At 62.8% G+C, this 20,877-nt stretch overlaps 2 protein-coding genes across 3 annotated transcripts; one reads left to right on the top strand and one right to left on the bottom strand.

Moving 5' to 3' along the window:
• Positions 1 to 253: 253 nt before the first annotated feature.
• On the bottom strand, positions 254 to 7,712 carry PDYN (prodynorphin). 2 transcript variants are annotated; one of them, XM_068700874.1, is made up of 3 exons: positions 4,708 to 7,712; positions 1,784 to 1,931; positions 254 to 1,560 (listed from the first exon to the last, which is right to left on the bottom strand). In XM_068700874.1, the coding sequence occupies exons 2-3, from the start codon at positions 1,910 to 1,912 to the stop codon at positions 997 to 999; spliced, it is 693 nt and encodes a 230-aa protein (XP_068556975.1). In that variant the 5' UTR covers positions 1,913 to 1,931; positions 4,708 to 7,712; the 3' UTR covers positions 254 to 996. The 2 variants fall into 2 exon arrangements, with proteins under 2 accessions (XP_068556975.1, XP_068556976.1); XM_068700875.1 differs by lacking the exon at positions 4,708 to 7,712 and adding an exon at positions 2,090 to 2,194.
• Positions 7,713 to 8,343: 631 nt separating this feature from the next.
• Positions 8,344 to 20,626, top strand: STK35 (serine/threonine kinase 35). The gene is made up of 3 exons (XM_068700481.1): positions 8,344 to 8,794; positions 13,001 to 13,751; positions 17,692 to 20,626. The coding sequence occupies exons 1-2, from the start codon at positions 8,359 to 8,361 to the stop codon at positions 13,714 to 13,716; spliced, it is 1,152 nt and encodes a 383-aa protein (XP_068556582.1). The 5' UTR covers positions 8,344 to 8,358; the 3' UTR covers positions 13,717 to 13,751; positions 17,692 to 20,626.
• Positions 20,627 to 20,877: the final 251 nt, after the last annotated feature.

Below are 20,877 nucleotides of genomic sequence, written 5' to 3'. Positions count from 1 at the left end.
CGGAGCAGCTGCCAGCGGGGTCATGCTGTCCTGGAAGCACAAGCAGCAAAGGGAAGGATTCACAGGCAGGGGCAGCAGCAGTGGGGTTTGGGGGCACCCATGGCGTGCTATGGTGTGTGGAGTACATCAGGTGCTGCCTGCAGGCACTCATAGCCCTCCTGGCCCTGTTTTGGGGTACACGATCACCTCGTGCTAAGGGCTGGATCCACGTGGAGTGAAGCAGAGGCTCGGCACCAGGCACGGCTTCGTTGGCATCTGCCTTTTATTGGCTGCGGGGGGAGCAGGGGGCCGGGGAAGCGGGACTGACCCCTGCGAGCAAACCTCGAGGGTGTTCTCGGAACGGGGAAGGTGACGGGGCCGGGTGGGTGCCGGGATGAGGGGGACACAACGAGCAGCTCCAGGAGGGGATGGGGTGCTCGGCCAAGCACAGCAGCCTGCCCCCATGGCAGGGGTGTGGTGTGAGCCCTCCCCAGCTGCCTCTCCCCGTGGATATCTGCAGCCCCCGTGGGACCTGCTGGTTGTATGGCCATATCCCAGCCTATAGGGCCTGATCCTGCTCCGGCTCATCCTTCCCAGCCCTCAGGAGCTGTTGTCCCATGCGTCAGCTGTGATGGTTTCCAGACCCTGCTGTGCTTCTGCAGCCACAGGAGGGCAGGGGATGCATCCCCAGTGGGGTTGCCCCCATGTTATGGGGAGCACGGGGGCTGCACCACCAGCAGCCGGAGGAGTGACAACGTCCCCTGGGTGCACGGGGTCCTGGAGGAGAGGGCAGAGGAGCTGGAGAGGAACAAATGGGGATGGAGACAGGGCCGCCTCCATCGAGTGTGCTGGGCTGGGGCTGGGGGCGGCAGATCCCAGCCCGTGCCCCGTGGTGGGGACGAGGTGGGGACGATGCCAGCCACGCCGGGCTGGGCAGGGGACAGGGGTTGGGGGGTGATGGCATCATCTGGGCTGTTGGCGTGGGGCCCCGCGGGGTCTCCTGTCCCATGCTGGGCTCTATAGGTCTAAGATCTCCGCTGAGTAGGCACTGGGGTCCTCGTCCGACCGCGTGGTCACCTTGAACTGCCGCCGCAGGAAGCCCCCGTAGCGCTTCTGATTGTCCCACTTCAGCTTGGGCCGGATCCGGCGCATGAAGCCGCCGTAGCGCTTGTGCAGCTCCGCCAGCTCCTGCCCCTCGGCCCCCGGCCCCGCGGACTCCTCGCTGCCCACGTCCCCCGGCCCCGGGTAGTCCTCGGGGGCCGCCCTCTCCCCCGGTTTGCGGCTGAAACCCCCGAATTTCTTGCTGAGGCTGCCCTTGCTGTGGGCGTTCTCGCGCAGCAGGGCCAGCAGCTTCCCCTTGGCCAGCTTCTTCATGAAGCCCCCGTAGCGCTTGGCCGGTGCCAGCGGCAGCTCCCCGGGGCTGAGCTCCTGCTCCGGCTCTGCCTCGTCCTCTGCCTCCACAGGGGACGGGTCTGTCCCTTCGGCCAGGGCCACCAGCGGGGCCAGCAGCGCCAGCGCCTTCCTGCAGGTCTCCCACTCGGCGCCAGGCGGCGAGGAGCCCTGGCACTCCCGCAGGCACATCTGCAACACAGCAGCCACAGCACCCGCTGGCATCACCCCGGTGCTCGGGGCCAAAGCTTGTGCACCCCCAGCACCCTTGGGTGCCTGCGAGCACCCATACGAGCCCCCAGCTTGACCATGCACCATCACCGTGCGACGTCCCTTAGCGTGTCCAACAACCCCCCGACCCTTGGGTTTTTCCCTCCCTGCTAAATTTGGGGGGATGCTCGGGACCAGCACTCACCAGGGGCCGCACGCTGCTCTCGCTGCCCCGTCCCTGGCCGGCGCACAGGGAGCACTGGGTCGCGCAGTCGGCGGAGGCTGCCGCAGCCAGGGAGAGGCAGAGCACCAGCACCAGCGCCCTCCGTGCCATCCTGCCCCGCAGCCGCTGCCTGGGGAGGGCGAGACAGCACAGGGACCGTCACCTCCCCGTGTCCAGCACCCAAAACCCTCAACCCGCCGTGCCCGGAGCCCTTGGTCACCCCATGGTATGGAGCGAGCCACCTGCTGCTTCCACCCGCTCCTGGGGCTGCGTGCCCTCACCACTCACCTCTGGGAGCTGCTCCTGGGCACCAGGGGGGACAGGAGTGACCCATGGGGACACCGCAGGACGCCTGGATGCTGCACTGCCTGCAGCCTGGCCCTTTGCACAAGCCTCGAGGACCCGAGTCCCACCCCGAGCCCCCCATCACCTCTCGTGCGTTGTCTGTGAGGACAGTCCCTTTTCCTTTTGGCGTCACATTGCTCTGCAACACCACGAGCATGCGTTTGTGCGGCGTGGAGGGGATGAATCAGCGCCGCTCCCCTTGGCCTTGGGGATGAACAACGCCGAGCCGCGGAGCCGCCAGCAGAAGGGGCTGGGGGAGCCGTGGGCAGAATTGGGAGCTGGGCTGTCCTCCGCCTGTACGGCCTCACCCCGCTGCTCCAACCCACGCTGCTTCTGCGTGGGGAGTACAACGGGAGGGAGGGAGGGAGGGGAAAAAGCTGATTTGGGGATGGAGCCTACCTGCTAGCCGTGATTGCCATCCACCAGCCTACCGAGAGCCCTGCTGGGGTGTCTCACCTCCGGGGATGTGGCCAGGAGGGCTGGGTGCTCCGTGCCATGGCTTGGAGAGGGGCTGTGCTGGTGGCAGCGCCCAGTGCCACCCCTGAACCCCCCGGAGATGCTGGAGGGGCTGGTGGTTGGCACCAGTGGCAGCAGCTGGGAACGGTGGTGACTTTGGGCCCTCAATGGCCCTGGGAAGGAGAGCTGAACCTAAAGGGGTGCGTTGGCAGCAAGCACCCTCCTGCCTCCGTGGCTGCTTTTATCTGGGGTGGAAAGGCATGACCCAGAGGGATCTGTATCACGTTAATGACGCATGTCAGAGACTATTGTATTCTCCGGCAGCGCCCGCTAATGTACTGTAATTGGCACTGATGAAGAAATGTTAATGCCACGGTATTAATTCACGCTAAATTAAATTTTAATTTGAATTATCTGCACCATCCTGTGTCAAGCGAGCTGCATTCCTCGGCTGCGCCCACCGCACGCCGGCTCCGCCACCACTCGCCCCGGCAGAGCGGTGGGCACGGGGCTGGCGGCCCCCCAGGGTGGGCATGGGCACGGAGAGGGGCACAACGGGATGGGCTGCCCTGCCCCACACCGCCGAGACCCCACAGGGTGTCCCTTATCACCTCCCTGCCACCGAGACGGGGCTGAGAGAGGAGTCCCCAGCCACCGAGGTAAGCGCGAGCCGCGATACCGGGGGAAACGAAGCTCACTAATTGCATCCGTCGGCTGCACGGCAGCGCTGCTGCTGGGATCGTCGCTGGCATTCCCTGAGCAGCCCGGGGAATTCGCCCCACACCTGTCTGGAAGCAGGGAAGAAGCTGCAGCCCCCCAGCACCGCGGCCAGCCCGTCGTGAACCTACCTTGTCCCCGCACTGCCACCAAGGTCCCCGCAGCGCTCTGCCGTGCTCCTGCTGCGGGAGGGAGGAGAGACGGGCAGGGCTGGGGCAGGGGAACGGGGGGGTAAAAACGCAGAGCTGAAGGCAAAAGTGAAAAGAAGGAGCACGCAAAGGGCAGAGGCAAAGGGAGGATGGAGAGCAGCGGGGTTAGAGCGTGACACCGCGGCACCTGGGGGCACCCCGAGGTTGGGGATCTCTGCTTGGGCTCGTGTCCCGGGGCCACGTCCCGTCCACACGATCTCAGCCACTGCTGGAAGTGCCCCTGGTGGCCCCTGGTGGCTCCGGGTTCCTGCATCCACCCTCAGCACACCCGACCTGTGTCCCGTGTGCCCCGCATGGCCCCTCCATCCCTACCCCTTTTTCTGCTCAGGGTTTTGATGCCCACCTGGGCTTTGCTCGTGCGGAAAAGCCCCGAGAGCATCCGTGTACCACGGGGCTGGGTTAGGATCTCGGCTGTACCGGCACCAGAGGGACGGGGAACAGGCACCAGGCAGGCAGCAGGTGACAGAGACCGGCAGCACGGCCAGGGGGAGGCTTTGCTCCCTGCCACCACCCCCGTAACCAGGAGCATTTCTAGCGCAGAGACGTCCCCAGCCCTCACGCAGCTCCTCAGGCACGCTCCGTGCACCCAGGCTTGCAGCTTTCTCCTCCTGGGGAAGTCTAACCCGGCCAGCTTGGGGGACCCTACAGGTGTGTGGTGGAGAGGCAGAACCACCTTCCAGCAGCTCCCATCCTCTCCGTTTTAAAAATCACCCGACGACAAGTTCAGGCCAACGTTTCTCCAAAAAAAAACCCCAATGACTTTTGGACCAGAATCGCGGCAAAACCCAGCAATGCCGCGGCGCAGCGGGGTCTGGTCGAGGGCGCACAGCCAGAGGCACCCTGAGGGCATTTCCCCAGCTGTCCTCGGCTCTGTCCCGGGCTGCGAGCTCTCCACGTGGGCAGGTGGCTGCAGCACCAGCATGGAAACGAGCCCCAGAGAGGTGAGGGACGAGGGGAGCACCTGCACCGAGGAGCCCCGGCCGCGCTTCCGAGCCCCAATAACGCAAGGAGCGCGAGGTGCTCCCGGCACAGCAGCTCGGGAGATGGTTTTTAAACACCCTGAGTCACGTTTCTGCGAGCAGAAGCGGTGCCCAGCTGCAGCGAGGGGACGATGGTGAGGAAAGGGGAGCGAGGCGGCGACCCGAACCCCAAATCCGCGGCCGTGCGCCCCGGCCCTACCTGCTGGCGCTGCCCGTCCCGCCGAGCTCTCCCCGTTGGCCAAACCCTGCGGAGCTGGGGGGCACGCGGAGCCCCTCGCCCGGGGCTTTCTGGAGGTTCTCCCGCGTCAAGCTGAGCCGGGCATCAGCGGCGAGGCTGGGCTGGAGGCCGTGGAGCTCCCGGGTGCCCGCTGGACTCGCCGCCCCGTCGGCTCCCAAGCCCGCTTTTATGGCCACCGAGTCTCCTCCTGCTGCGGGGCCCGGCTCCGCTCAGCGCCGCGGAGCCAATCGGGGTGAGGGAAGCTGTGAATAATCAGCCCCGCAGCATCCCCGCCACCTCCCGAGCAGGCTCTCCCGCCTCGCCACGGCCTCGCCAAGAGCCCTGGGGACCGGCTGCGAGCCCCCCAGCCGGCCCCAAAACCCCTGCATCCCCCCCGGGACTTCCAACGGGGTGGGAACGTGGGTCCCCAGCACGGCGGGTGGCAGGCGGGGGTCTCTGAGCTGCACGGGTGTGAATCTCTCCAGGGTGTTCATGCGAACCATGCCCGAGATGCAGGGCAGCTTGGGGAGCCCTCGGTGCTGCACCCCGTTATGGGGGCTCCGGAGAAGCCCCGAACTCGTGGCGGTGCCGGGGAGAGGACGGAGCCCACCCGAAGGCACCAGGGAGGGCGAGGGGGTGGGTTTGCGCCCCCGGAGAGGCCGAGGAGCCGCTCGGGGCTGGATCCCCCCACCCAGCCCGGCTGCAATCAGGCAGCAAAGACCTCACAGAGACCCCCCCACACACCACTGACCCCCCGTCTTCCCCCACCGCCCTCCCCTTGCGCCCTCCTCCTCCTGGGAACAAACCCAAAATGCTGAGCCTGAAGGGGCTGAGGGGGCAGGTGAAGGCAAGGCAGAGCCCCCCCGCACCCCCTGCTTGGCTCTGCCCCCCTGCCCACCCATTTCCAAGCCCAGTTTGGGGCTGGGCAGCACTGGGACACCCCATAAAGCCGTGCCAAACCGTGCCCCACATCCTGATGCCCCCCAGCATCCCCCCCCCTTGCCGGGGCCCGGCTGCCCCATCCCCAGCAGCTCCAGCCTTGAAGACGGAGCTATTTTTATCGGTGCTCAAGAGGGATGTTTCCCAGCAACCCGACTTTTCTCCCCGGCTTCAGCACCAGCTGCCGGACCCGGTGCCTGCGCTCAGCCCTCCCGGTGCCGGTGAGGGGCGCGGGGGGGCCGTCGGCACCGCCGGGACCCTCCGGAGCCGGGCAAGGAGGCACCGGTTGCCCACGGTCCCATGGCACCAGTGCCACCTTCTTCGCTGGCCTCCTCGTTTGGGGCACCCCTGGAGATTTTATGGGGTGGGGTTTGGGGTAGCCAAATTGGGGCTGAACCCGTATGGGGGGACCGAGGGAGCAGGGAAAAGGGGGGGGAAGCAAGGATGGAGCACCCTGGGACTGGTGGAGAGGACTGGAGGGGACTGGAGGGGACTGGGGGAGACTGGAGAGGACTGGAGGGGACTGGGGGGGATGTCCCGTGTGGGATCCATGCTGGGAGATGGCAGCAGAACATCGGGGAGTGGGGGGGGGTCCCCAGAGGGTACGAGCAGCGGCTGCTTCGCCCCCATCCATCCCCGGCGCTCCCGCTGTGCACGGCAGGAGAGAACAAAGCGGAGAACAAAAAAAAAAAAACAAAAAAAAAAAAAGCAGCTGCAAACCCACAGCCGGCACCCTCAGCCCTGCTGAGGTTTACCCCATGCTGCCGGAGCCCTGCGGGAACCGCGAGGAGGCTTTTCTCACCCCAAAACCACCCCGTCTATCAGCTCACCCTCCCAAAATCGCCGAGCGCGGCGCCAAAACCCCCTGGTTTCGCCCCCGCTGCGGCTCGCTCCGAGCCCCTCTGGGTTGGTGGCTGCTTGGGGAGCGGGGAGGGGAACGGTGCGGGGCTGCACCCCAAAATTTGAGCTGCCCTCAAAAAAAAGACCTCAGCACACGCTGGGACCCAAAAAGGCTCAAAGCCAGCACCAAAAACAGCCCCGCAGCAACGTGAGCCCAGTGCAGGACCCCGGCACCTATTGCTCAGCACCACACCACGACCCCAAATGGCACCAGCCCCCCACCAAACCCCGGTGTCTGCCAAGCCCCAGGAGGGGAACGGAGCCACCCTGACCCCAAAAACGCCCCCGTTTGGCACCGGGGTGCAGCCACCTCGCCGCGGGGTAATTGCACCGCGGGGACAGGATTTTGGGGAGCCCCCGAGCACGGGGACGGGATGGGGGTAATGAGGTTGGGTTTCTCCCAAATCTGAGATGCTAAAGGCCAGGTCCCAGGGCTGATCCCAACCCCGGGTGGGCGCGGGGGTGCCGGGGTCCTTTTGGGAACGGCGCTGCCAGCGAGCCCACCCACCAGCGCCTTTAATTAACGCTCATCGCGTCGCTTCCTAACGGGGGAACCGAGCCTCTGAGTCACGCTGACGTTGCCCTGGGATGGTAACGAAGCGGCTGGGTGAGGGATGTGCCGCAACGGGGAACTTTTCCCAACTCCTGCCCTAAAAAGCGGCTTCGCAGGGGGGGGACGGGGACAGGGATGGGTGTGCACAGTGATGCTCGTGGCACGTGGGAGATAACAGATAGTGATAACAGATATCAGATAATGATAACTGATAAGGTCAGCCAGCCCCTGTAGGCACCGGGGGGGCTCCGCCACCCCCCGACCCCAATCCCTGGGGGTCCTCCGAGCCCCCCAGCAGCAGCAGGTGATGGTGCCAGGGGGGGTGATGGCAGCTTTGGGGCAGTGGTGGAGGTGATGGCCCAAATTTGGGACCGGTTGGCAGCGGTGATGTCCCAAATTTGGGGATGGAGTGGGGCAGGGAGTTTGGGGCAGGATCTTGGTGGGCTTCGTGCCCCGTGCATGGGGCTGGAATGGGAACGGGACTGGGAGTGGGACTGGGACCAGTACAGGGACTGGGACTGGGACTGGGATTGGGACCAGGACCTGGCCCCGCCCCCCCCGGTGCCCGGCCCCGCCCACTCCGCCCAGGCCCCGCCCACCCTGGCCCTGGCCCCGCCCACCCCGGCCCTGGCCACGCCCACCCCACACTGGCCCCGCCCACCCCCGGCCCTGGCCACGCCCCCTCGGTGCCAGGCCCCGCCCCTCCCAGCTGCACGCGCCGGCGACGTCACCGAGCTCAGCCCCTCCCCTCCCCATAAACCCCGCCCCCTTCCCCCGAAACCCCGCCCCCTCACCCTAAACCACGCCCCCTTTTCCTTAAACCCCGCCCCCTCCCAAACCCCGCCCCCCCCGCTCTGTTTACACCAGCCCGGCCCATACCAACCCACCGCGCGGGAGGGGGGGGATCCCACACGCGATCCCACACCCCCCCACACCCCATTCCCCCCCCAAACCCCCTACACCCCACCTCCCTCCCCTTAACCCCATTAATCCTCCCCTCCTCCCCCATCCCCTCCCAGTCCCTCCGGCGACCCCTTTCCCCCCTCCCCATTTTCCCCCCACCCCCCCGCGCCTATCCGCAATGGTTCGCCCCGCCGCTCTCTGATTGGCCAATTCCTTAAAGGGGCCGGCAGCGCGCGCTTTCCCCCCCCCCCCCCACCTCCAACCGGGGGGGAGCGCGCGCAACCCCCTCCCCCCCCCCCTCCCTTTTTAAACCCCCCCCTCCCAACGGCGGCGTTGCCATGGAGACGCCGGACGGTGGCCGCCGAGGGACACAAAGGGCGGCGAGGCGGCGGCGGGCGGCGAGGCGCGGGGCCATGGCGGCGGCGGCGGCGGCGGGGCCGGGAGGTGCCGGTGGTGGTGGGGGGGGTCCCGGGGGGGTCCCCCGGTACCGGCTGCTGGCTGAGATCGGCCGCGGGGCTTACGGCGTGGTGTACGAGGCGGTGTCGGGCCTGAGCGGTGCCCGCCTGGCCGTGAAACGGATCCGTTGCGACGCCCCCGAGAACGTGGAGCTGGCCCTGGCCGAGTTCTGGGCCCTCACCAGCCTGAGGAGGCAGCACCCCAACGTGGTGCGCTTCGAGGAGTGCGTGCTGCAGCGCCACGGCCTGGGGCAGCGCATGAGCCACGGCAACAAGCGCAGCCAGCTCTACCTGCGCCTCGTCGAGACCTCCCTCAAAGGTACGGACCCCCCTACACCCCCCCCCGGTACCGGCACTGCACCCCTGGGCCATCCCCGGTACCGGCACGGGCTCCTCAGGGCCCCCCCGGTACCGGCTTGGCCTCCCCTGACCCCCCCAGGTACCGACACCGCACCCCCGGGCATCCCTGGGCCATCTCCGGTACCGGTACGGGCTCCCCAGAGCTCCCCCGGTACCGGCTTGGCCTCCCCCGGCCCCCCCGGTACCAGCACCACAACCCCTGGGCACCCCCAGGCCATCCCCGGTACCGGTACGGGCTCTCCAGGGCCCCCCCCCTGTACCAGCACCGCACCCCAGGGTCCCCCCGGTATCGGCACTGCACCCCCGGGCCATCCCCGGTACCGGCACGGCATCCTCAGGGCCCCCCCGGTACTGGCTTGGCCTCCCCTGACCCCCCCAGGTACCGACACCGCACCCCCAGGCCATCCCCGGTACCGGCACGGCATCCTCAGGATCCCCCCGGTACCGGCACGCCCCCCTCCAGACCCCCCCAGTACCTGTATGGCCCCTCAGGGCCCCCCCCCGGTACCTGTACGGACCCCTCCTGTACCGGCATGGCCCCCCCGGTACCAGCACAGCACCCCCAGATCCCCCTCGGTCCCCCCCTGCCTCCTTCCTTCCCTCCCCCCCACCTCTGAACTCCCCGGACCCCCCCCCAGGTATCTCCATGGAGCCCCCAGCCCCTTCTCTGATCCCCCCTGGTGCCCGTTCCCCTTAGGGAGCAGCCCTGTCCCCCCCCCCTTCTCTTTATTCACCTCCCTGCCCTTCCCATATAACCCCAGCTCACCCCAGTGCCCCCCTGCTTGTCTCAGTCCCCCCCCCATAAGCTGTGCCCCCCACTGCTGACACCCACCCCGATCACCCCCACGGGACCCCGCACGCACCCAGCCCGCTGTCACCTCCCCTGGCCCCTCTGCTGCCCCCCCATCCCCTCCCCTCTGCCCCCTTCCTCATTGGGACCCCCCCCCCCAACCCCGTGCCCCCCTCCCAGGGGTCCCCTTGCTGTTACCCCAGGCTCAGGTGCCCCCTGGGGACGTCCCCAAATGCTGCCCCCAGCCCTCCCCTGCGTGTGCCTTCTCCAGCACACCCCAAATCCCAGCTGCTGCACCCCCTGCGCCCCCCCTGCAGCCCTAACACCCCCCCCCCACAGCCTGCCAGCACCCTTGGGGACCCCCCCTATGCCCAGTCCCATCCCTGAGCACCCCAAGCAGCCCCTCTCCTGTGATGCTGGGGGTTCTCACACTTTTGGGGCCAGGGGAGCACAAAGAACAGCCTCAATTTCCACCCCCCACCACCCCCCAGGGGTCCCTCGCAGCGTCACGGAGCTGTTGGGGTCACCACCATGCTGGTGACATCCCCCAAAAAGCTCCCTTGGCCGCCTGTCAGGCCCCTTTTTGGCAACGTGCTCTGGAGATGTGGAAAAACACCAAATCTGCGAGGTGCCAGGACCCCACACACACCCCTCAGGGGGCTCGGTCTCCCCGTTTTGCTCTGCACCCATGCAACCTTTTTCCTCCAGACCCCCGTGGCAAGCTGTGGGGCCGTTCCCCAAGCAGATCACCAGCTCCCAAAACCCATAGGGACATGGCTGGGCATGTGGGGCTGTCCCCACACGGCCCCGATGCTGGTTTCCCTCCTCTCCCCGTGCTCAACCCCTGGAGGCAGCATCCTGCAGGAGGACAGGGACCAATTTCCCAATTTCCTCCTGTTTTTGGGGTGCCCAGCTGCAGCGAGGAGACCCCCCTGCACGGAGAGCTCTGCCCGCCCTGCCCCCGCTGCCTCCTCCAGCCCTGATTTTGATGCCGTACTGATAAATATTTATTTATTTTTTTTTTAAAACCAGAGCTGAGCTGCGTCCCCGAGGTGCCGGCGTGTGGCCGTGCCGCTCCGCACGACCGCAGCGCGGCTATTTACGGGCTGCACAGATGCCGTGCCAGGGCACGGGGCGGGGGGGGGGATTAATCAGAGGCTCTTTCAGAATCGGGGGCATAACTGCCTGGATGCCGGGCTGTACCAGGTTGTCCTCATTTTAAATTTATCATTCTGCATCTCAATTTTGGGCTGGATGCAGAAGGAAGCCTCGAGGAGAGGTGGGCACGTGAGCAGTGCGCTCGGTGCCCCAGTGCGCACGCACCTCCAGGGCTTGTGCCCTGTTTTTCACTCCTGACCCATGGGAGATGGGCAGAGCTGCCCCTCTCGGTGAGGGTCGCTTCCTAGCACCCCTTTTTCCGAGCCACCGACCCCCACCGTGCTCGTGGGTGCCCGGGCATCACCCGTGGGGTCCAAGCACCCGGCTCTGCGCCGCCGGCACCGCTCTCCAGCGCAGCCTCTTTGCACGGAGGGACTCAGGATGCTGCTGCTGCTGTCATTATGCTGCTCCCTGCGATGCTGGGCGAGTCAGCGAGCTGGTAATGAGCTCCCAGGACGGGCTGCAGGGATATAGAAGGGTTTGGCAGAGGATTGGGGCCGGCAGCACAGGGATGCCCGCTTGGTGAGGAGGTGCTCGGAGGCCAGGTTTGGCCTCTCCTGCATCCCTTTAGCTCCTGGCAGCCCGACTGGCTACAAATCTCATCCTTTGGAAGCGCCGTGCCAGCTCTTTATGTTTTAAAGCTGTTTGTTTTGAAGGCAGGAAGATGATTTAACAGCTAAAACACTTTGAGATTATAGGAAGAAAATGAGGAAATGTTACTCTTGGCTTCGGGCTCCCCCAGCAGCGCTCCACCCAAGGCGAAGCGCGGCTACTGCCGGGTCAGCGGCGTCCTCCAGAGGGTCGGGGGCCAGGTTTTAACTCAGAGCCTTCGTTCCAACACCAAGCCTCTCGTTGGAGCCAGCGGGACCTCGTCCCATGAGAACAGCACAAAGAACGAGCTCCGTGCCCTGCTGCTGGGCTTCAGCGTGCCCTGGGTGTGAGCTGGGACGAGCAGCTTCTGCCTCAGCTCCCCGCTGGCACGTCCGCACCCCGCAGGGAGCTGCAGATTTCTGTCCTGCAGAGCTCAGCTGCCCTTTTCCTCTCCCCACCACGCAGGACCGAGGCGTCACCCCCTCATTCACCCCTCGTGGTGCCCCAGCGCCGCGTCCCCACCCCATTGATGCTCCCCCGTGCCCCGGCCCTATCCCTATCCCTGCTGAGGGCAGGGAGGTGCAGCCAGCCCCCGGTGTTGTGCCGTGTTTCATCTCCATAGCAGTAGCCATGGCTACAGACTGTTTGTGCAAATAACCTGATTCCCACCCGATTCCCACCCCGCTCCCACCGCTGACCGCTGCGCGCCCGGGTGCCAGGGTTGGTGGCCTTGGTAGTCCTCGGCTCTACCTGCTGCTGGAAGGTGGCTTTCCCTGGTGGTCTCTAGGGCTTTGCTTTAAAAAAAAAACCCACAACGCGACTTTGTCAGGCGGGTGGAGTGAGTTAACTGGCCTCAGATCGCATTTGTCTGGGCTGTGCTCGCTGTGGCAGAGCGAGCGGCGTCCCTGCTGCCTCTCCCCATGGTCCTCGAGGGAAAACCAGTTCCCGGAGCAAAGCAAAGCTTGTGGCTCGTGTGTGCGGGCTCCTGCGGTCCTGGGGGCACGGTTTGTGTCCCGAAATGGCAGCGCCAGCAGCTGTTGGCTCAGGGAGAGGTCTGGTGAAGGGAGAAGTTGGTCGGGCCATGATAAATAGTGATGGCACTGCTCAGCAGGGCAGCAGGTGTGCCTGTGGGCATGGCTGAGATGGCATTTCAGCCTCCAGTTTCCCCATCGAAGCCTCGCTGACACTTAACCAGTGCTGTTTTAGGTGGCAGAGCCTCCCAAGCACAAACCCAGTGCTCCCAGTCAACGTTTCCAGCCTGAGAGCCACCAGCAGGGCTGTGACACTGGCGTGTCTCCGTGCAGCACAGCTTGGGTGGCTATTGGGGTGATTTATGGCCCCGTGGCAGCCACACCAATAAAACACGAGGCTATCACCAACCTCTGCCTGCTGTAAAGCTCAGTGGTGGAGCTGGTGTCCACCTGGAAATAGTTTTCCCCTAGATTTGCCACCGAACCCCCTGGGCTTTCCCGCCCTGGGCTGTTTTGGCTTTCGGAGCCCGAAGCACGTTGCCCCGTGGCAAGTTCCTGGGCCCCCGACTGTCTTTGTGAGCCTTGCTGAGCTCACCTGGGTGCTTTGCAACGTTCCTAAATAACTCACTTTTATTTTTTCCCCCTTTTTGGTAAGGCGAGCGGATCCTGGGCTACGCGGAGGAGCCGTGCTACCTCTGGTTCGTGATGGAGTTCTGCGAGGGGGGGGACCTCAACCAGTACGTGCTGTCGCGACGGCCCGACCCGGCCACCAACAGGAGCTTCATGCTGCAGCTGACCAGCGCCATCGCCTTCCTGCACAAGAACCACATCGTCCACCGCGACCTCAAACCGGACAACATCCTCATCACCGAGAAATCCGGCACCCCCGTTCTCAAAGTGGCCGATTTCGGGCTCAGCAAGGTGTGCGCCGGCCTCGGGGCTCGGGGCAAGAAAGGGGGGGGCCAGGAGAACAGGAACGTGAACGTGAACAAGTACTGGCTGTCCTCGGCTTGCGGCTCCGATTTCTACATGGCCCCCGAGGTTTGGGAGGGACACTACACGGCCAAGGCTGACATCTTCGCCCTCGGCATCATCATCTGGGCCATGATCGAGAGGATCACCTTCATCGACGCCGAGACCAAGAAGGAGCTGCTGGGGACCTACATCAAGCAGGGGACTGAGATTGTGCCCGTTGGGGAAGCGCTGCTAGAAAACCCAAAGATGGAGCTGCACATCCCTCAGAAACGCAGGACTTCCATGTCTGAGGGGATCAAGCAGCTCCTGAAAGACATGTTGGCTGCTAACCCGCAGGATCGACCTGATGCCTTTGAGCTTGAAACCAGGATGGACCAGGTTACGTGTGCTGCTTAAATTCAGGGCAGGGCACCGCCGTGCTCTGCAGCTGGGTAAGTGATCGGACTTTTTTTATTTTTTTTTATGTTATTCCGTCCGTTTTTGTGTTATTCCGGCCCTGTACCAACCCGTTAACGCACTTTGTGGTGACACAATGGAGTCTTTTATGTTCCCAAAGCTATTTCTACCGTGACTCATCAGAGCGCTGCTTCTGAGGGCTCTTTTTCCACCTATTCTATTGCAGAAATAAAGCAGAGGTGGGAAGCAGAATTAGCAGCTGGTGCAGCCCAAAGCCCCAGCACAGCCACGGGGCTCTCAGGAGCCCTGCTCCTCGGGGCCTGGCCAGGTTTTTGTGGTGGGGGGGGACGTGTGAGCACCCCCTGACACCAGCTTTGGGTCCGTGCTGTGATTTGGGCTTCTCCTGGCCAAACGCTTCAATGAAATCAAAAAAATCACAGATCACGAGGGGTGAGGTTGGTGTTTTTCCAGCCCTGGTCCCTCACGAGCTGGCACGACACCTCCAAGTCCTTGCCCAGACACCAAGCAGATCCCTCTGGATCAAAGTAAGCCACAGGTACAAGACAGCAAAGACCCAAAATTGCTGCTGTAGCCAGGAAAACCCTGGCTGGCAGCCTTGTGATGGATGGCTGCGTGCTGTTCCCGTGTGGATGTACCCTTTGGGGACAGGGGCTCTGGGATTTACCCAGCTCCTGGCACCCTGGGGGGCTCCCCAACTCCGTGTGTGCGCCCCCCAAAACGAAGCCCAAGGGGATAGGAACACAGGAATGGAAAAGCCCCCTGGGTAGGTGCGGTGCTGTCACTGCTGGTTTGTCCAAACCGCTCCACGAGCTGTCCTCTTCGCATTCCTGGCACAAAATCTTTTGGCTCCCTTAAGCTCTCCTGCGCCAAATAACTGATGTGACCTGACAGCTTCTGCCGGGGGCTGGGGCTCGGCGCTGGTCCTGGGGCGAGCTTGGGCTGCGGATCAGGGCAGGGGAATGAGTCTGCAGGAACGGGAGTGCTTCAGGAGGGCATAAAAAAGCCCCAGGGCCAGGGCAGGACACCTACTTCATGCCCTGGAGCGAGGGAGGAGGCGTTTCTGGGAGCTGCTGCTGCCTGGTGAGGGTCTGGGCTCGCCGCTGCTGCTGCCATCTGCTCGTGCCCGACACGATGCTGAGTTATGCAAGCAGCCCGTGCCCTCCGGGGGGAATTCATCCTGTGCATATCTGCAGAATAGGACATGCAGGGATAACAAACACGCAGGGGACAGTCCTACCCCGGGGCTGTTTGCATAAAACCCAGCTGCCTCCCCCAGCCATCCTTCCCCTCCCCTCCGCAGTCAGCCTGCACCCGATTGTCTGCCGGTGACGCAGCTGCAGCGGCGATGCTGGGCTTATATAACGCAGCGTGGCCCAGATAGGAGCCCGGCCGTGTGTCCCTGCACACCCACAGCCTCACACGGCACGGCAGGAGCATCCCTCTGCTTCGTTCACGGGGCTGCAGAGCAGTGATTGTGCTCTCCTGGAGGGCTTTTTAATGCGCCCTGTCCGGGTGCGCTGGAACCAGCCTGGCTCCGGCTGCGCGGAGCTTTTGTTTAATGCAAATCTCAAATTTAAGCTTGAGAAGCTTAAAATTGGGATTTAGGGCAGGGCCTGAATTCTGTTCCTAGGTAATTTCAGCTGACCGGGAAACTCAGGTAACCTCCTGCCACGAGGCTGTGGCACCCGGGCGCAGGGACGTGCAGCAGGTTCCTTTCCCTGAGACCTGCTCAGGTTTGGTTCACGTCATAGCCTGGCAAACTCTAACCCTGATCCTGGCAATCAGATTTTCTCTTATCTTGTGCTCCGCCACTGACCTCTTTGTGTTCCACATCCCGGCAGCTCTGCCTTGCCTTCTGGTGCAGGTGCTGCCCAGTCGGCAGGCTCTGTACTCCGGTACCCTTCTAAAACACAGGTATTAAATTCAGTTCCCAGCCAGGAAAATGTTTCTGGCATGGTTTCAGCTGAACGCCGGGGTGAAGACGAGCCTGCTTATCACTTCCTTATCACCCTGCCATCCTCACCAGCAATTCCCGTGGCCCCAGGGGCAGCAGGTCCTGCAGAGGTGGGCAGCATCCCCTGGGGAAAAATGGTTCTGCCCTTCCCCAAACTGCTTCCCCGTGCCCTGCAGCAGGGTTTTACATAAATCCTGCCTTTGCTGCTCCACAAATCTGCCTTCTGGGCAAAGGGTGCAGATCTGGTGCAGTTAGCAGCTGGATTGTGTCGGGTACCTGCTGATGGTCTCCTGATAGCGTGGTTTAAGCAGTATTTCACCCTCCTTACTGATACGGGAAGGCTTCCCCTAAGTCAGAAAACTGTAAAGCAGACGGATTTTGGCTTGTCCTGCTGTGCCTCGTGGCTCTGTCGCCTTCCTCGCCCCCCACAACCCCCTGGCCATGTCCCTTTCTGCCCTCCCTTCCTGTACGATGTCGGTGAGGCCTCCCCTGCAGGTGCTGGGCTCTCTTCTCCTGTTTCTGAAGCCCCTCAGCTCCCACCAGGACCTCGTTGCCACCTCCTGCCCGCCGTGCCCAGCGCGTCAGTGCCACCCTCATCAGGTGCTGGGCTGTCGGTCACATCCTGCTGGTGCCGGGCGAGCGTTCGAGCTGCTTAAAACCCCCCCAAATGGCGTCAGCGGAGGGATTAAAAGCTCTCCAGCAAGCCCCGGGAACAACGTGCGTCAGCGTGGTGAGCTCTCTCGTCTCCGAGCTCGGAGCTGCTCAGACAAGGAGCTTCCTGAAGCTGCTCCGGGGAACGCGGACGGCGGCGCTGCCCTACTTGCTGAGCGAGCTGTACCCCGGGAGAAATCTTCCAGCAAATTCCTCGCCCCTGCCCTGACGTCCCGGTGGCTCTCACAAACCTGCCTCGTTCAGCAGAAAGGGTTTTTTCTCGCTGCAGCCCAGAAAGGTGGTGTTTTTAGGCAGACTCCCCCAAAACGCAGCGTGCGCCTGGCCCCGGCCCCTGCTCCGAGCGGTGGAGGCAGCCCCGTCCTAAAACCTGCTCCAAGGTGCGGGCTTGTGTAAGATTTCCTAGAAATCTTAAATCCTAGGACTTAGGAATCGGACTTGATGATCCTTGTGGATCCCTTCCAGCTCGGGATGTTCAGTGATGCTGTGATTAAGGGATCGGAGCACTTGGCAGCAGCAGTTTTGTTTCAGCAGCTCTCTCTGCTCCGTTTGTGCCAGTGGGGACCTGGCTGTGCCCCCTGTGGCAGGGGGGCCTGAACCCCACTTTTACCCACAGAACTTGGCTCAGGGCTTAAGTTTTAACTACTGTTAATTGCAGGGAAATCACAGCACATGGTGCAAAGCACCGCGCTCCCCTTGCTCTGAGTTTTTTTGGGGGTTAAACTGGGGAAAAGCAGCTGCTGGCTTTTGTTCCTCGCTTCTTCCCCCAAACCCAGGCACCCAGCACCCTGGCGGGCAGCGCTTTGTGCCCATCCTGCTCAGCTCTTGGTCGTGCTGAAACGGGTTTCGACAGCCTCTTGCAGAGCCACTTGAGAGCCCGAGCTGCTGCTGACGCACGGGGCGAGAGGCTCGGAGCAGCTCCCAAGTCACGGCGTGTTCCACACCTCACGTGGGCCCTCAAGGACGGGCGCTGGCACCCCGAGTGCCCGGCCCTGTGGCAGCCAGGCTGTCACCACGAGCCCCGTTTTGGGGCTGCGGGATGCCTGCTCCGTGCTGGGCTCTCTGAGTCGCTTCTAAGAAGAAAAAAAGAGGAAAAAAATGACCACAAACTGAGGCTTGACCCCAGCAGCAGGGCTGGACTGATGACAAAAGAGGTAAAGGTGGAGACGTGGAGCTCTCAGCCCTTCCACCCAGCTGGGGGGCTCCAGCACAGCCCAGTTATCCCATCACCTCCTTCCTCCTAATTGGGATAAAACCACTGATGTACCTGATCACCAAAACCGACAGACCTGGTCATAATTTCTCCTTTCTTGTTTTTTTTTTTCTTGCAGGTTTATCTACCAGGGACCGGTAATCTCCATTATTTACGTGCAACGGGGGATGTCAAAGATAAGGGAAGAAAGACGACGCAGAAGATCCCTGGTCTCTGCAGGATCTCTGGCAATGTGAATTTTTTGGGTGTTGCTTTTTGTTGGGAAAGAGGGGTTTTGGGGCGGCGGGGGAGGGCTGCAGGGGCCTGCAGAAGAGCACGGGCTGGGCAGTCACCGTGCTCACTGCTCCTGAGCGAGACCCAGAGAGCAGAGCTGCCCCTGCCCAGCCCTCCCCATGCCCCCCATGCTCCCCATGCTGCAGTTTGACTCGGTAGATGTTAATCAAAAAGATCTGGTGCCGTAAGGAGGTGGCAATCAGCTGCCAGGCACGAGCACTGAGCCCAGCTGGGCACGGTTTGGGGTTAAAAGCTCTTGTTTCCACCTCGGGAAACGGGAGCGAGGCGATTGCTGGGTTTGCACCGGGACTGCAATGCTTTAGGAAAGGTGAGGCTCTGGAGCTGGGTATTGCAAGCAGTAAAACAATGCCACAGCCACGCAGCCTCACGCTGCTTGGGCTGCAGGTAGCTGGTATTAGGATAGAGCAGCATAAACGAGCTGGAAAGGTGCTGGGGAAGGGACAGAGGGTGATGGGGAGCCCCTAGGTACATTTTTAGGCGGACATTGTCTGCAGACAAGAGAAATAGAAATCAATCCACTGCTCCGAACCATTTACTGCCAAACTTCAGCGGTGAGGAACATTTGGGAGAAGAGGTTTGGCCTAAATGGCTCATGGGCTGGATTCCAGCCTCCTGCAGATCACTCCTTCGTGCTGGGTGACTGTCTCCAGAGGGTAAAGGCAACGCTGCTGCTCAGCTCTGGTCACTGTTACAGTTCAGTACAGGGCAGGCAGGGAGATGGGAACCTCAGGCTGAGCAATCAGCCTTCCATCTCCCCCCCCCTGTAATTAGAGCAACACTAATAACGTTCTGGGGCTGCCCCCGGCTCGATGCTCTTTAGACTTCGCTCACTGTAAATGCAATGTACAGCACCACCTCTACCACCTCTCCTCCATCCTGCAGGGTCACAGCTAACTAAAACGCTTCCTAGCAGCCTAAATCCGCTGCCACCCGTTTGGGGAGCAGGAGCGGGCACCTCCTTGTGCCCGGCGTGCTTTACTGACCTCCTGGGAACAAATGGAAAAGGAGTAGGCTCCGTGGGGGCTAAGGCAGAGCTAAAATAGGGAAAGAGGAGGACAGGGCTGGTTTTTCTCCTCCATCCCTCTGTTACTGGGCGTAGCACTGAGGCTACTGCTGCGGGGAGGCCAACTCTTTAGGAAAATGATGCCAGCAGGATCCAGCCCCTCTGTGCTTTGGTTCTCCAGCAGCAGACCCTGCAGCAGCCCAGCCGAGAGCTGAAGCCCCTCGCTCACAGGTACAGCGTTAGTGCCCTGACCTCTGGCTCGTTGTTCCTCCACCCAGCAGAGCTTTTGCTCCGTACTGACTGTTACAACCTGCCCCTGGCTTGAGCTGGTGGCCGTGGGGGGCTTCACCCTCCTGCTCTGCGCACAGGGTTCCCTGCTGGAAGGGCTCTTCACTGGGTGTTAACGTGCCAGCAGAAGGGAGCTGCCCAGCAGGAGGCTTGTGTGCACAGAGCAAGCCCCAAATTTAGGGCGTGGAGGTGGAAGGTGAGGGGCTGCCCAGCAGGAGCAAAGCTGAGAGCCCTGCTCCTCCCTGGGGGGCTGGCAAGCCTCAGAGCAGCTTGGTTGCCCCTCGTGGCCCTCCCAGCCTCAAGCCACCTCCCAGCCACACGTCTCCACCTCAGCTTTTGCATTGCAGATGTGTTTTTAAAGCAGCTTGATGTTCGTGAGCTAGACCGTAGTGCCTTACTTAGGAGTTAGCAAACACTTCCAAGGACGAGTCCTAGGGCTGCTAGCCTTTGTGGCTGTTTCCCTGTTTAGTTTGTCCCTAAAAGCGTTTTTCCCCCTCCCCCCGATGATTTTTGCTGCTGTTCGTGCTCGACTCCCCCCAGCCGATAGACGAAGCTGCCTTGTGTTTACAGCTCCTAGCATCTCTCCTCCCAGGTACGTTGGCTCAGACCCCAAATTCTTGCTCCTCCAGAGCAAGGGTTGTGCTGGGAGCAGCTGAAAAACCTGCGGTCGCGCTGCTGGGAAATTCAAGCTAAGGAAAAGCAAACACTAAAAACCTGCAGCGCCTTGCCCAGCTCGGGGCCAGGCCATCTCCAGCTCTTGGAAGCATCCGTGAGGGCTGGTGGTTTTTTGGGGGGGAGCCAAGTGCCCTCTCCCCAAATTTTACCACCCTGGAGGCTTGCGGAGCCCAGCCGGAGCCGTGCTGGGGGCGATTGTATGAAACTGTTTACTTCTGACTCTGCTGTTTACAAGAGGGAAGCGGGGTGGGTGGGGAGGGGGGGGGATAAGCCAAGCCTCAGGAGGATTGGGAAACGCGTTATCTGCACCAGCCTGCGCTGTTGTGGGACCTCCCGGGCAGCTGCAGGCCCTGGGGAGGAGAGAGCAGAGGTGGCTCTAGCCTGGAGGGGTTAGATTAGCTCCCCCTTGTCCCCGTGCTGCTGTGTTCCAGGTTCAGCGGTGCTAGTGACAGATAAAGAGTTCCCCCTGTGGTCTTCCTTTACTCCTCAGGACCCGGCTCCTTCACATATCAGAGGCTCCCGGAGCCTTTTTTGGAGCAATAAGACTTCAAAACAAGCGTTACCCATCGTCGTGGAAATCCTCCATCGCGCGCGTTGTGTGTCTTCTCTGTATGCAGTACCGGGTCTGGGTTTAAGCCTGTTAAATTTTTGGGGCAGTTGCTTACGGGGCACGCACTGGGACGCCTCTCCCTTTCAGCCTTGGCGTTGAAACAAAGCAAATTTTGCCAGATTCACCCATTTCTCTACCATCTGCCCCAGGGCTTTGAGCTCCGAGGGTGACGCTCAGGCTGAGCTGCTGCAGGAGCGCGCAGGGGCCGTGCGGGGGCTCTTGGTGTCCCCTTCCTGGTGCCTGCCCCCTCCTCATCAGCTCCCTGGGTCTCCTGCTCCATCCTCCAGCAGAACCCAGCTGCTCTGCAGCACAGCCAGGTCCTGGCCACACCAGGAGGTGCTGGAGCCCCAACAGCAACGTGCGCACCAGGGGCATGGAGGCTGCCTGCCCCAGGACCCCCGCAGCCCTGCCCCAAAGTAGTGATGAGAGCACAA

This window comes from Anas acuta, chromosome 16, assembly GCF_963932015.1.
Source record: "Anas acuta chromosome 16, bAnaAcu1.1, whole genome shotgun sequence".
NCBI lineage: Eukaryota > Metazoa > Chordata > Aves > Anseriformes > Anatidae > Anas > Anas acuta.
Note: the sequence above shows the minus strand (reverse complement) of the source record. Positions and strands in the feature narration are given on the sequence as shown.

Coding starts and splice junctions, on each gene's coding strand:
- PDYN (XM_068700874.1), bottom strand. CDS start 1,912: ATGGCACGGAGGGCGCTGGTGCTGGTGCTCTGCCTCTCCCTGGCTGCG. Junction 1,561..1,783: donor AGAGCAGCGTGCGGCCCCTG/GTGAGTGCTGGT, acceptor GCTGTGTTGCAG/ATGTGCCTGCGGGAGTGCCA.
- STK35 (XM_068700481.1), top strand. CDS start 8,359: ATGGAGACGCCGGACGGTGGCCGCCGAGGGACACAAAGGGCGGCGAGG. Junction 8,795..13,000: donor CGTCGAGACCTCCCTCAAAG/GTACGGACCCCC, acceptor CTTTTTGGTAAG/GCGAGCGGATCCTGGGCTAC.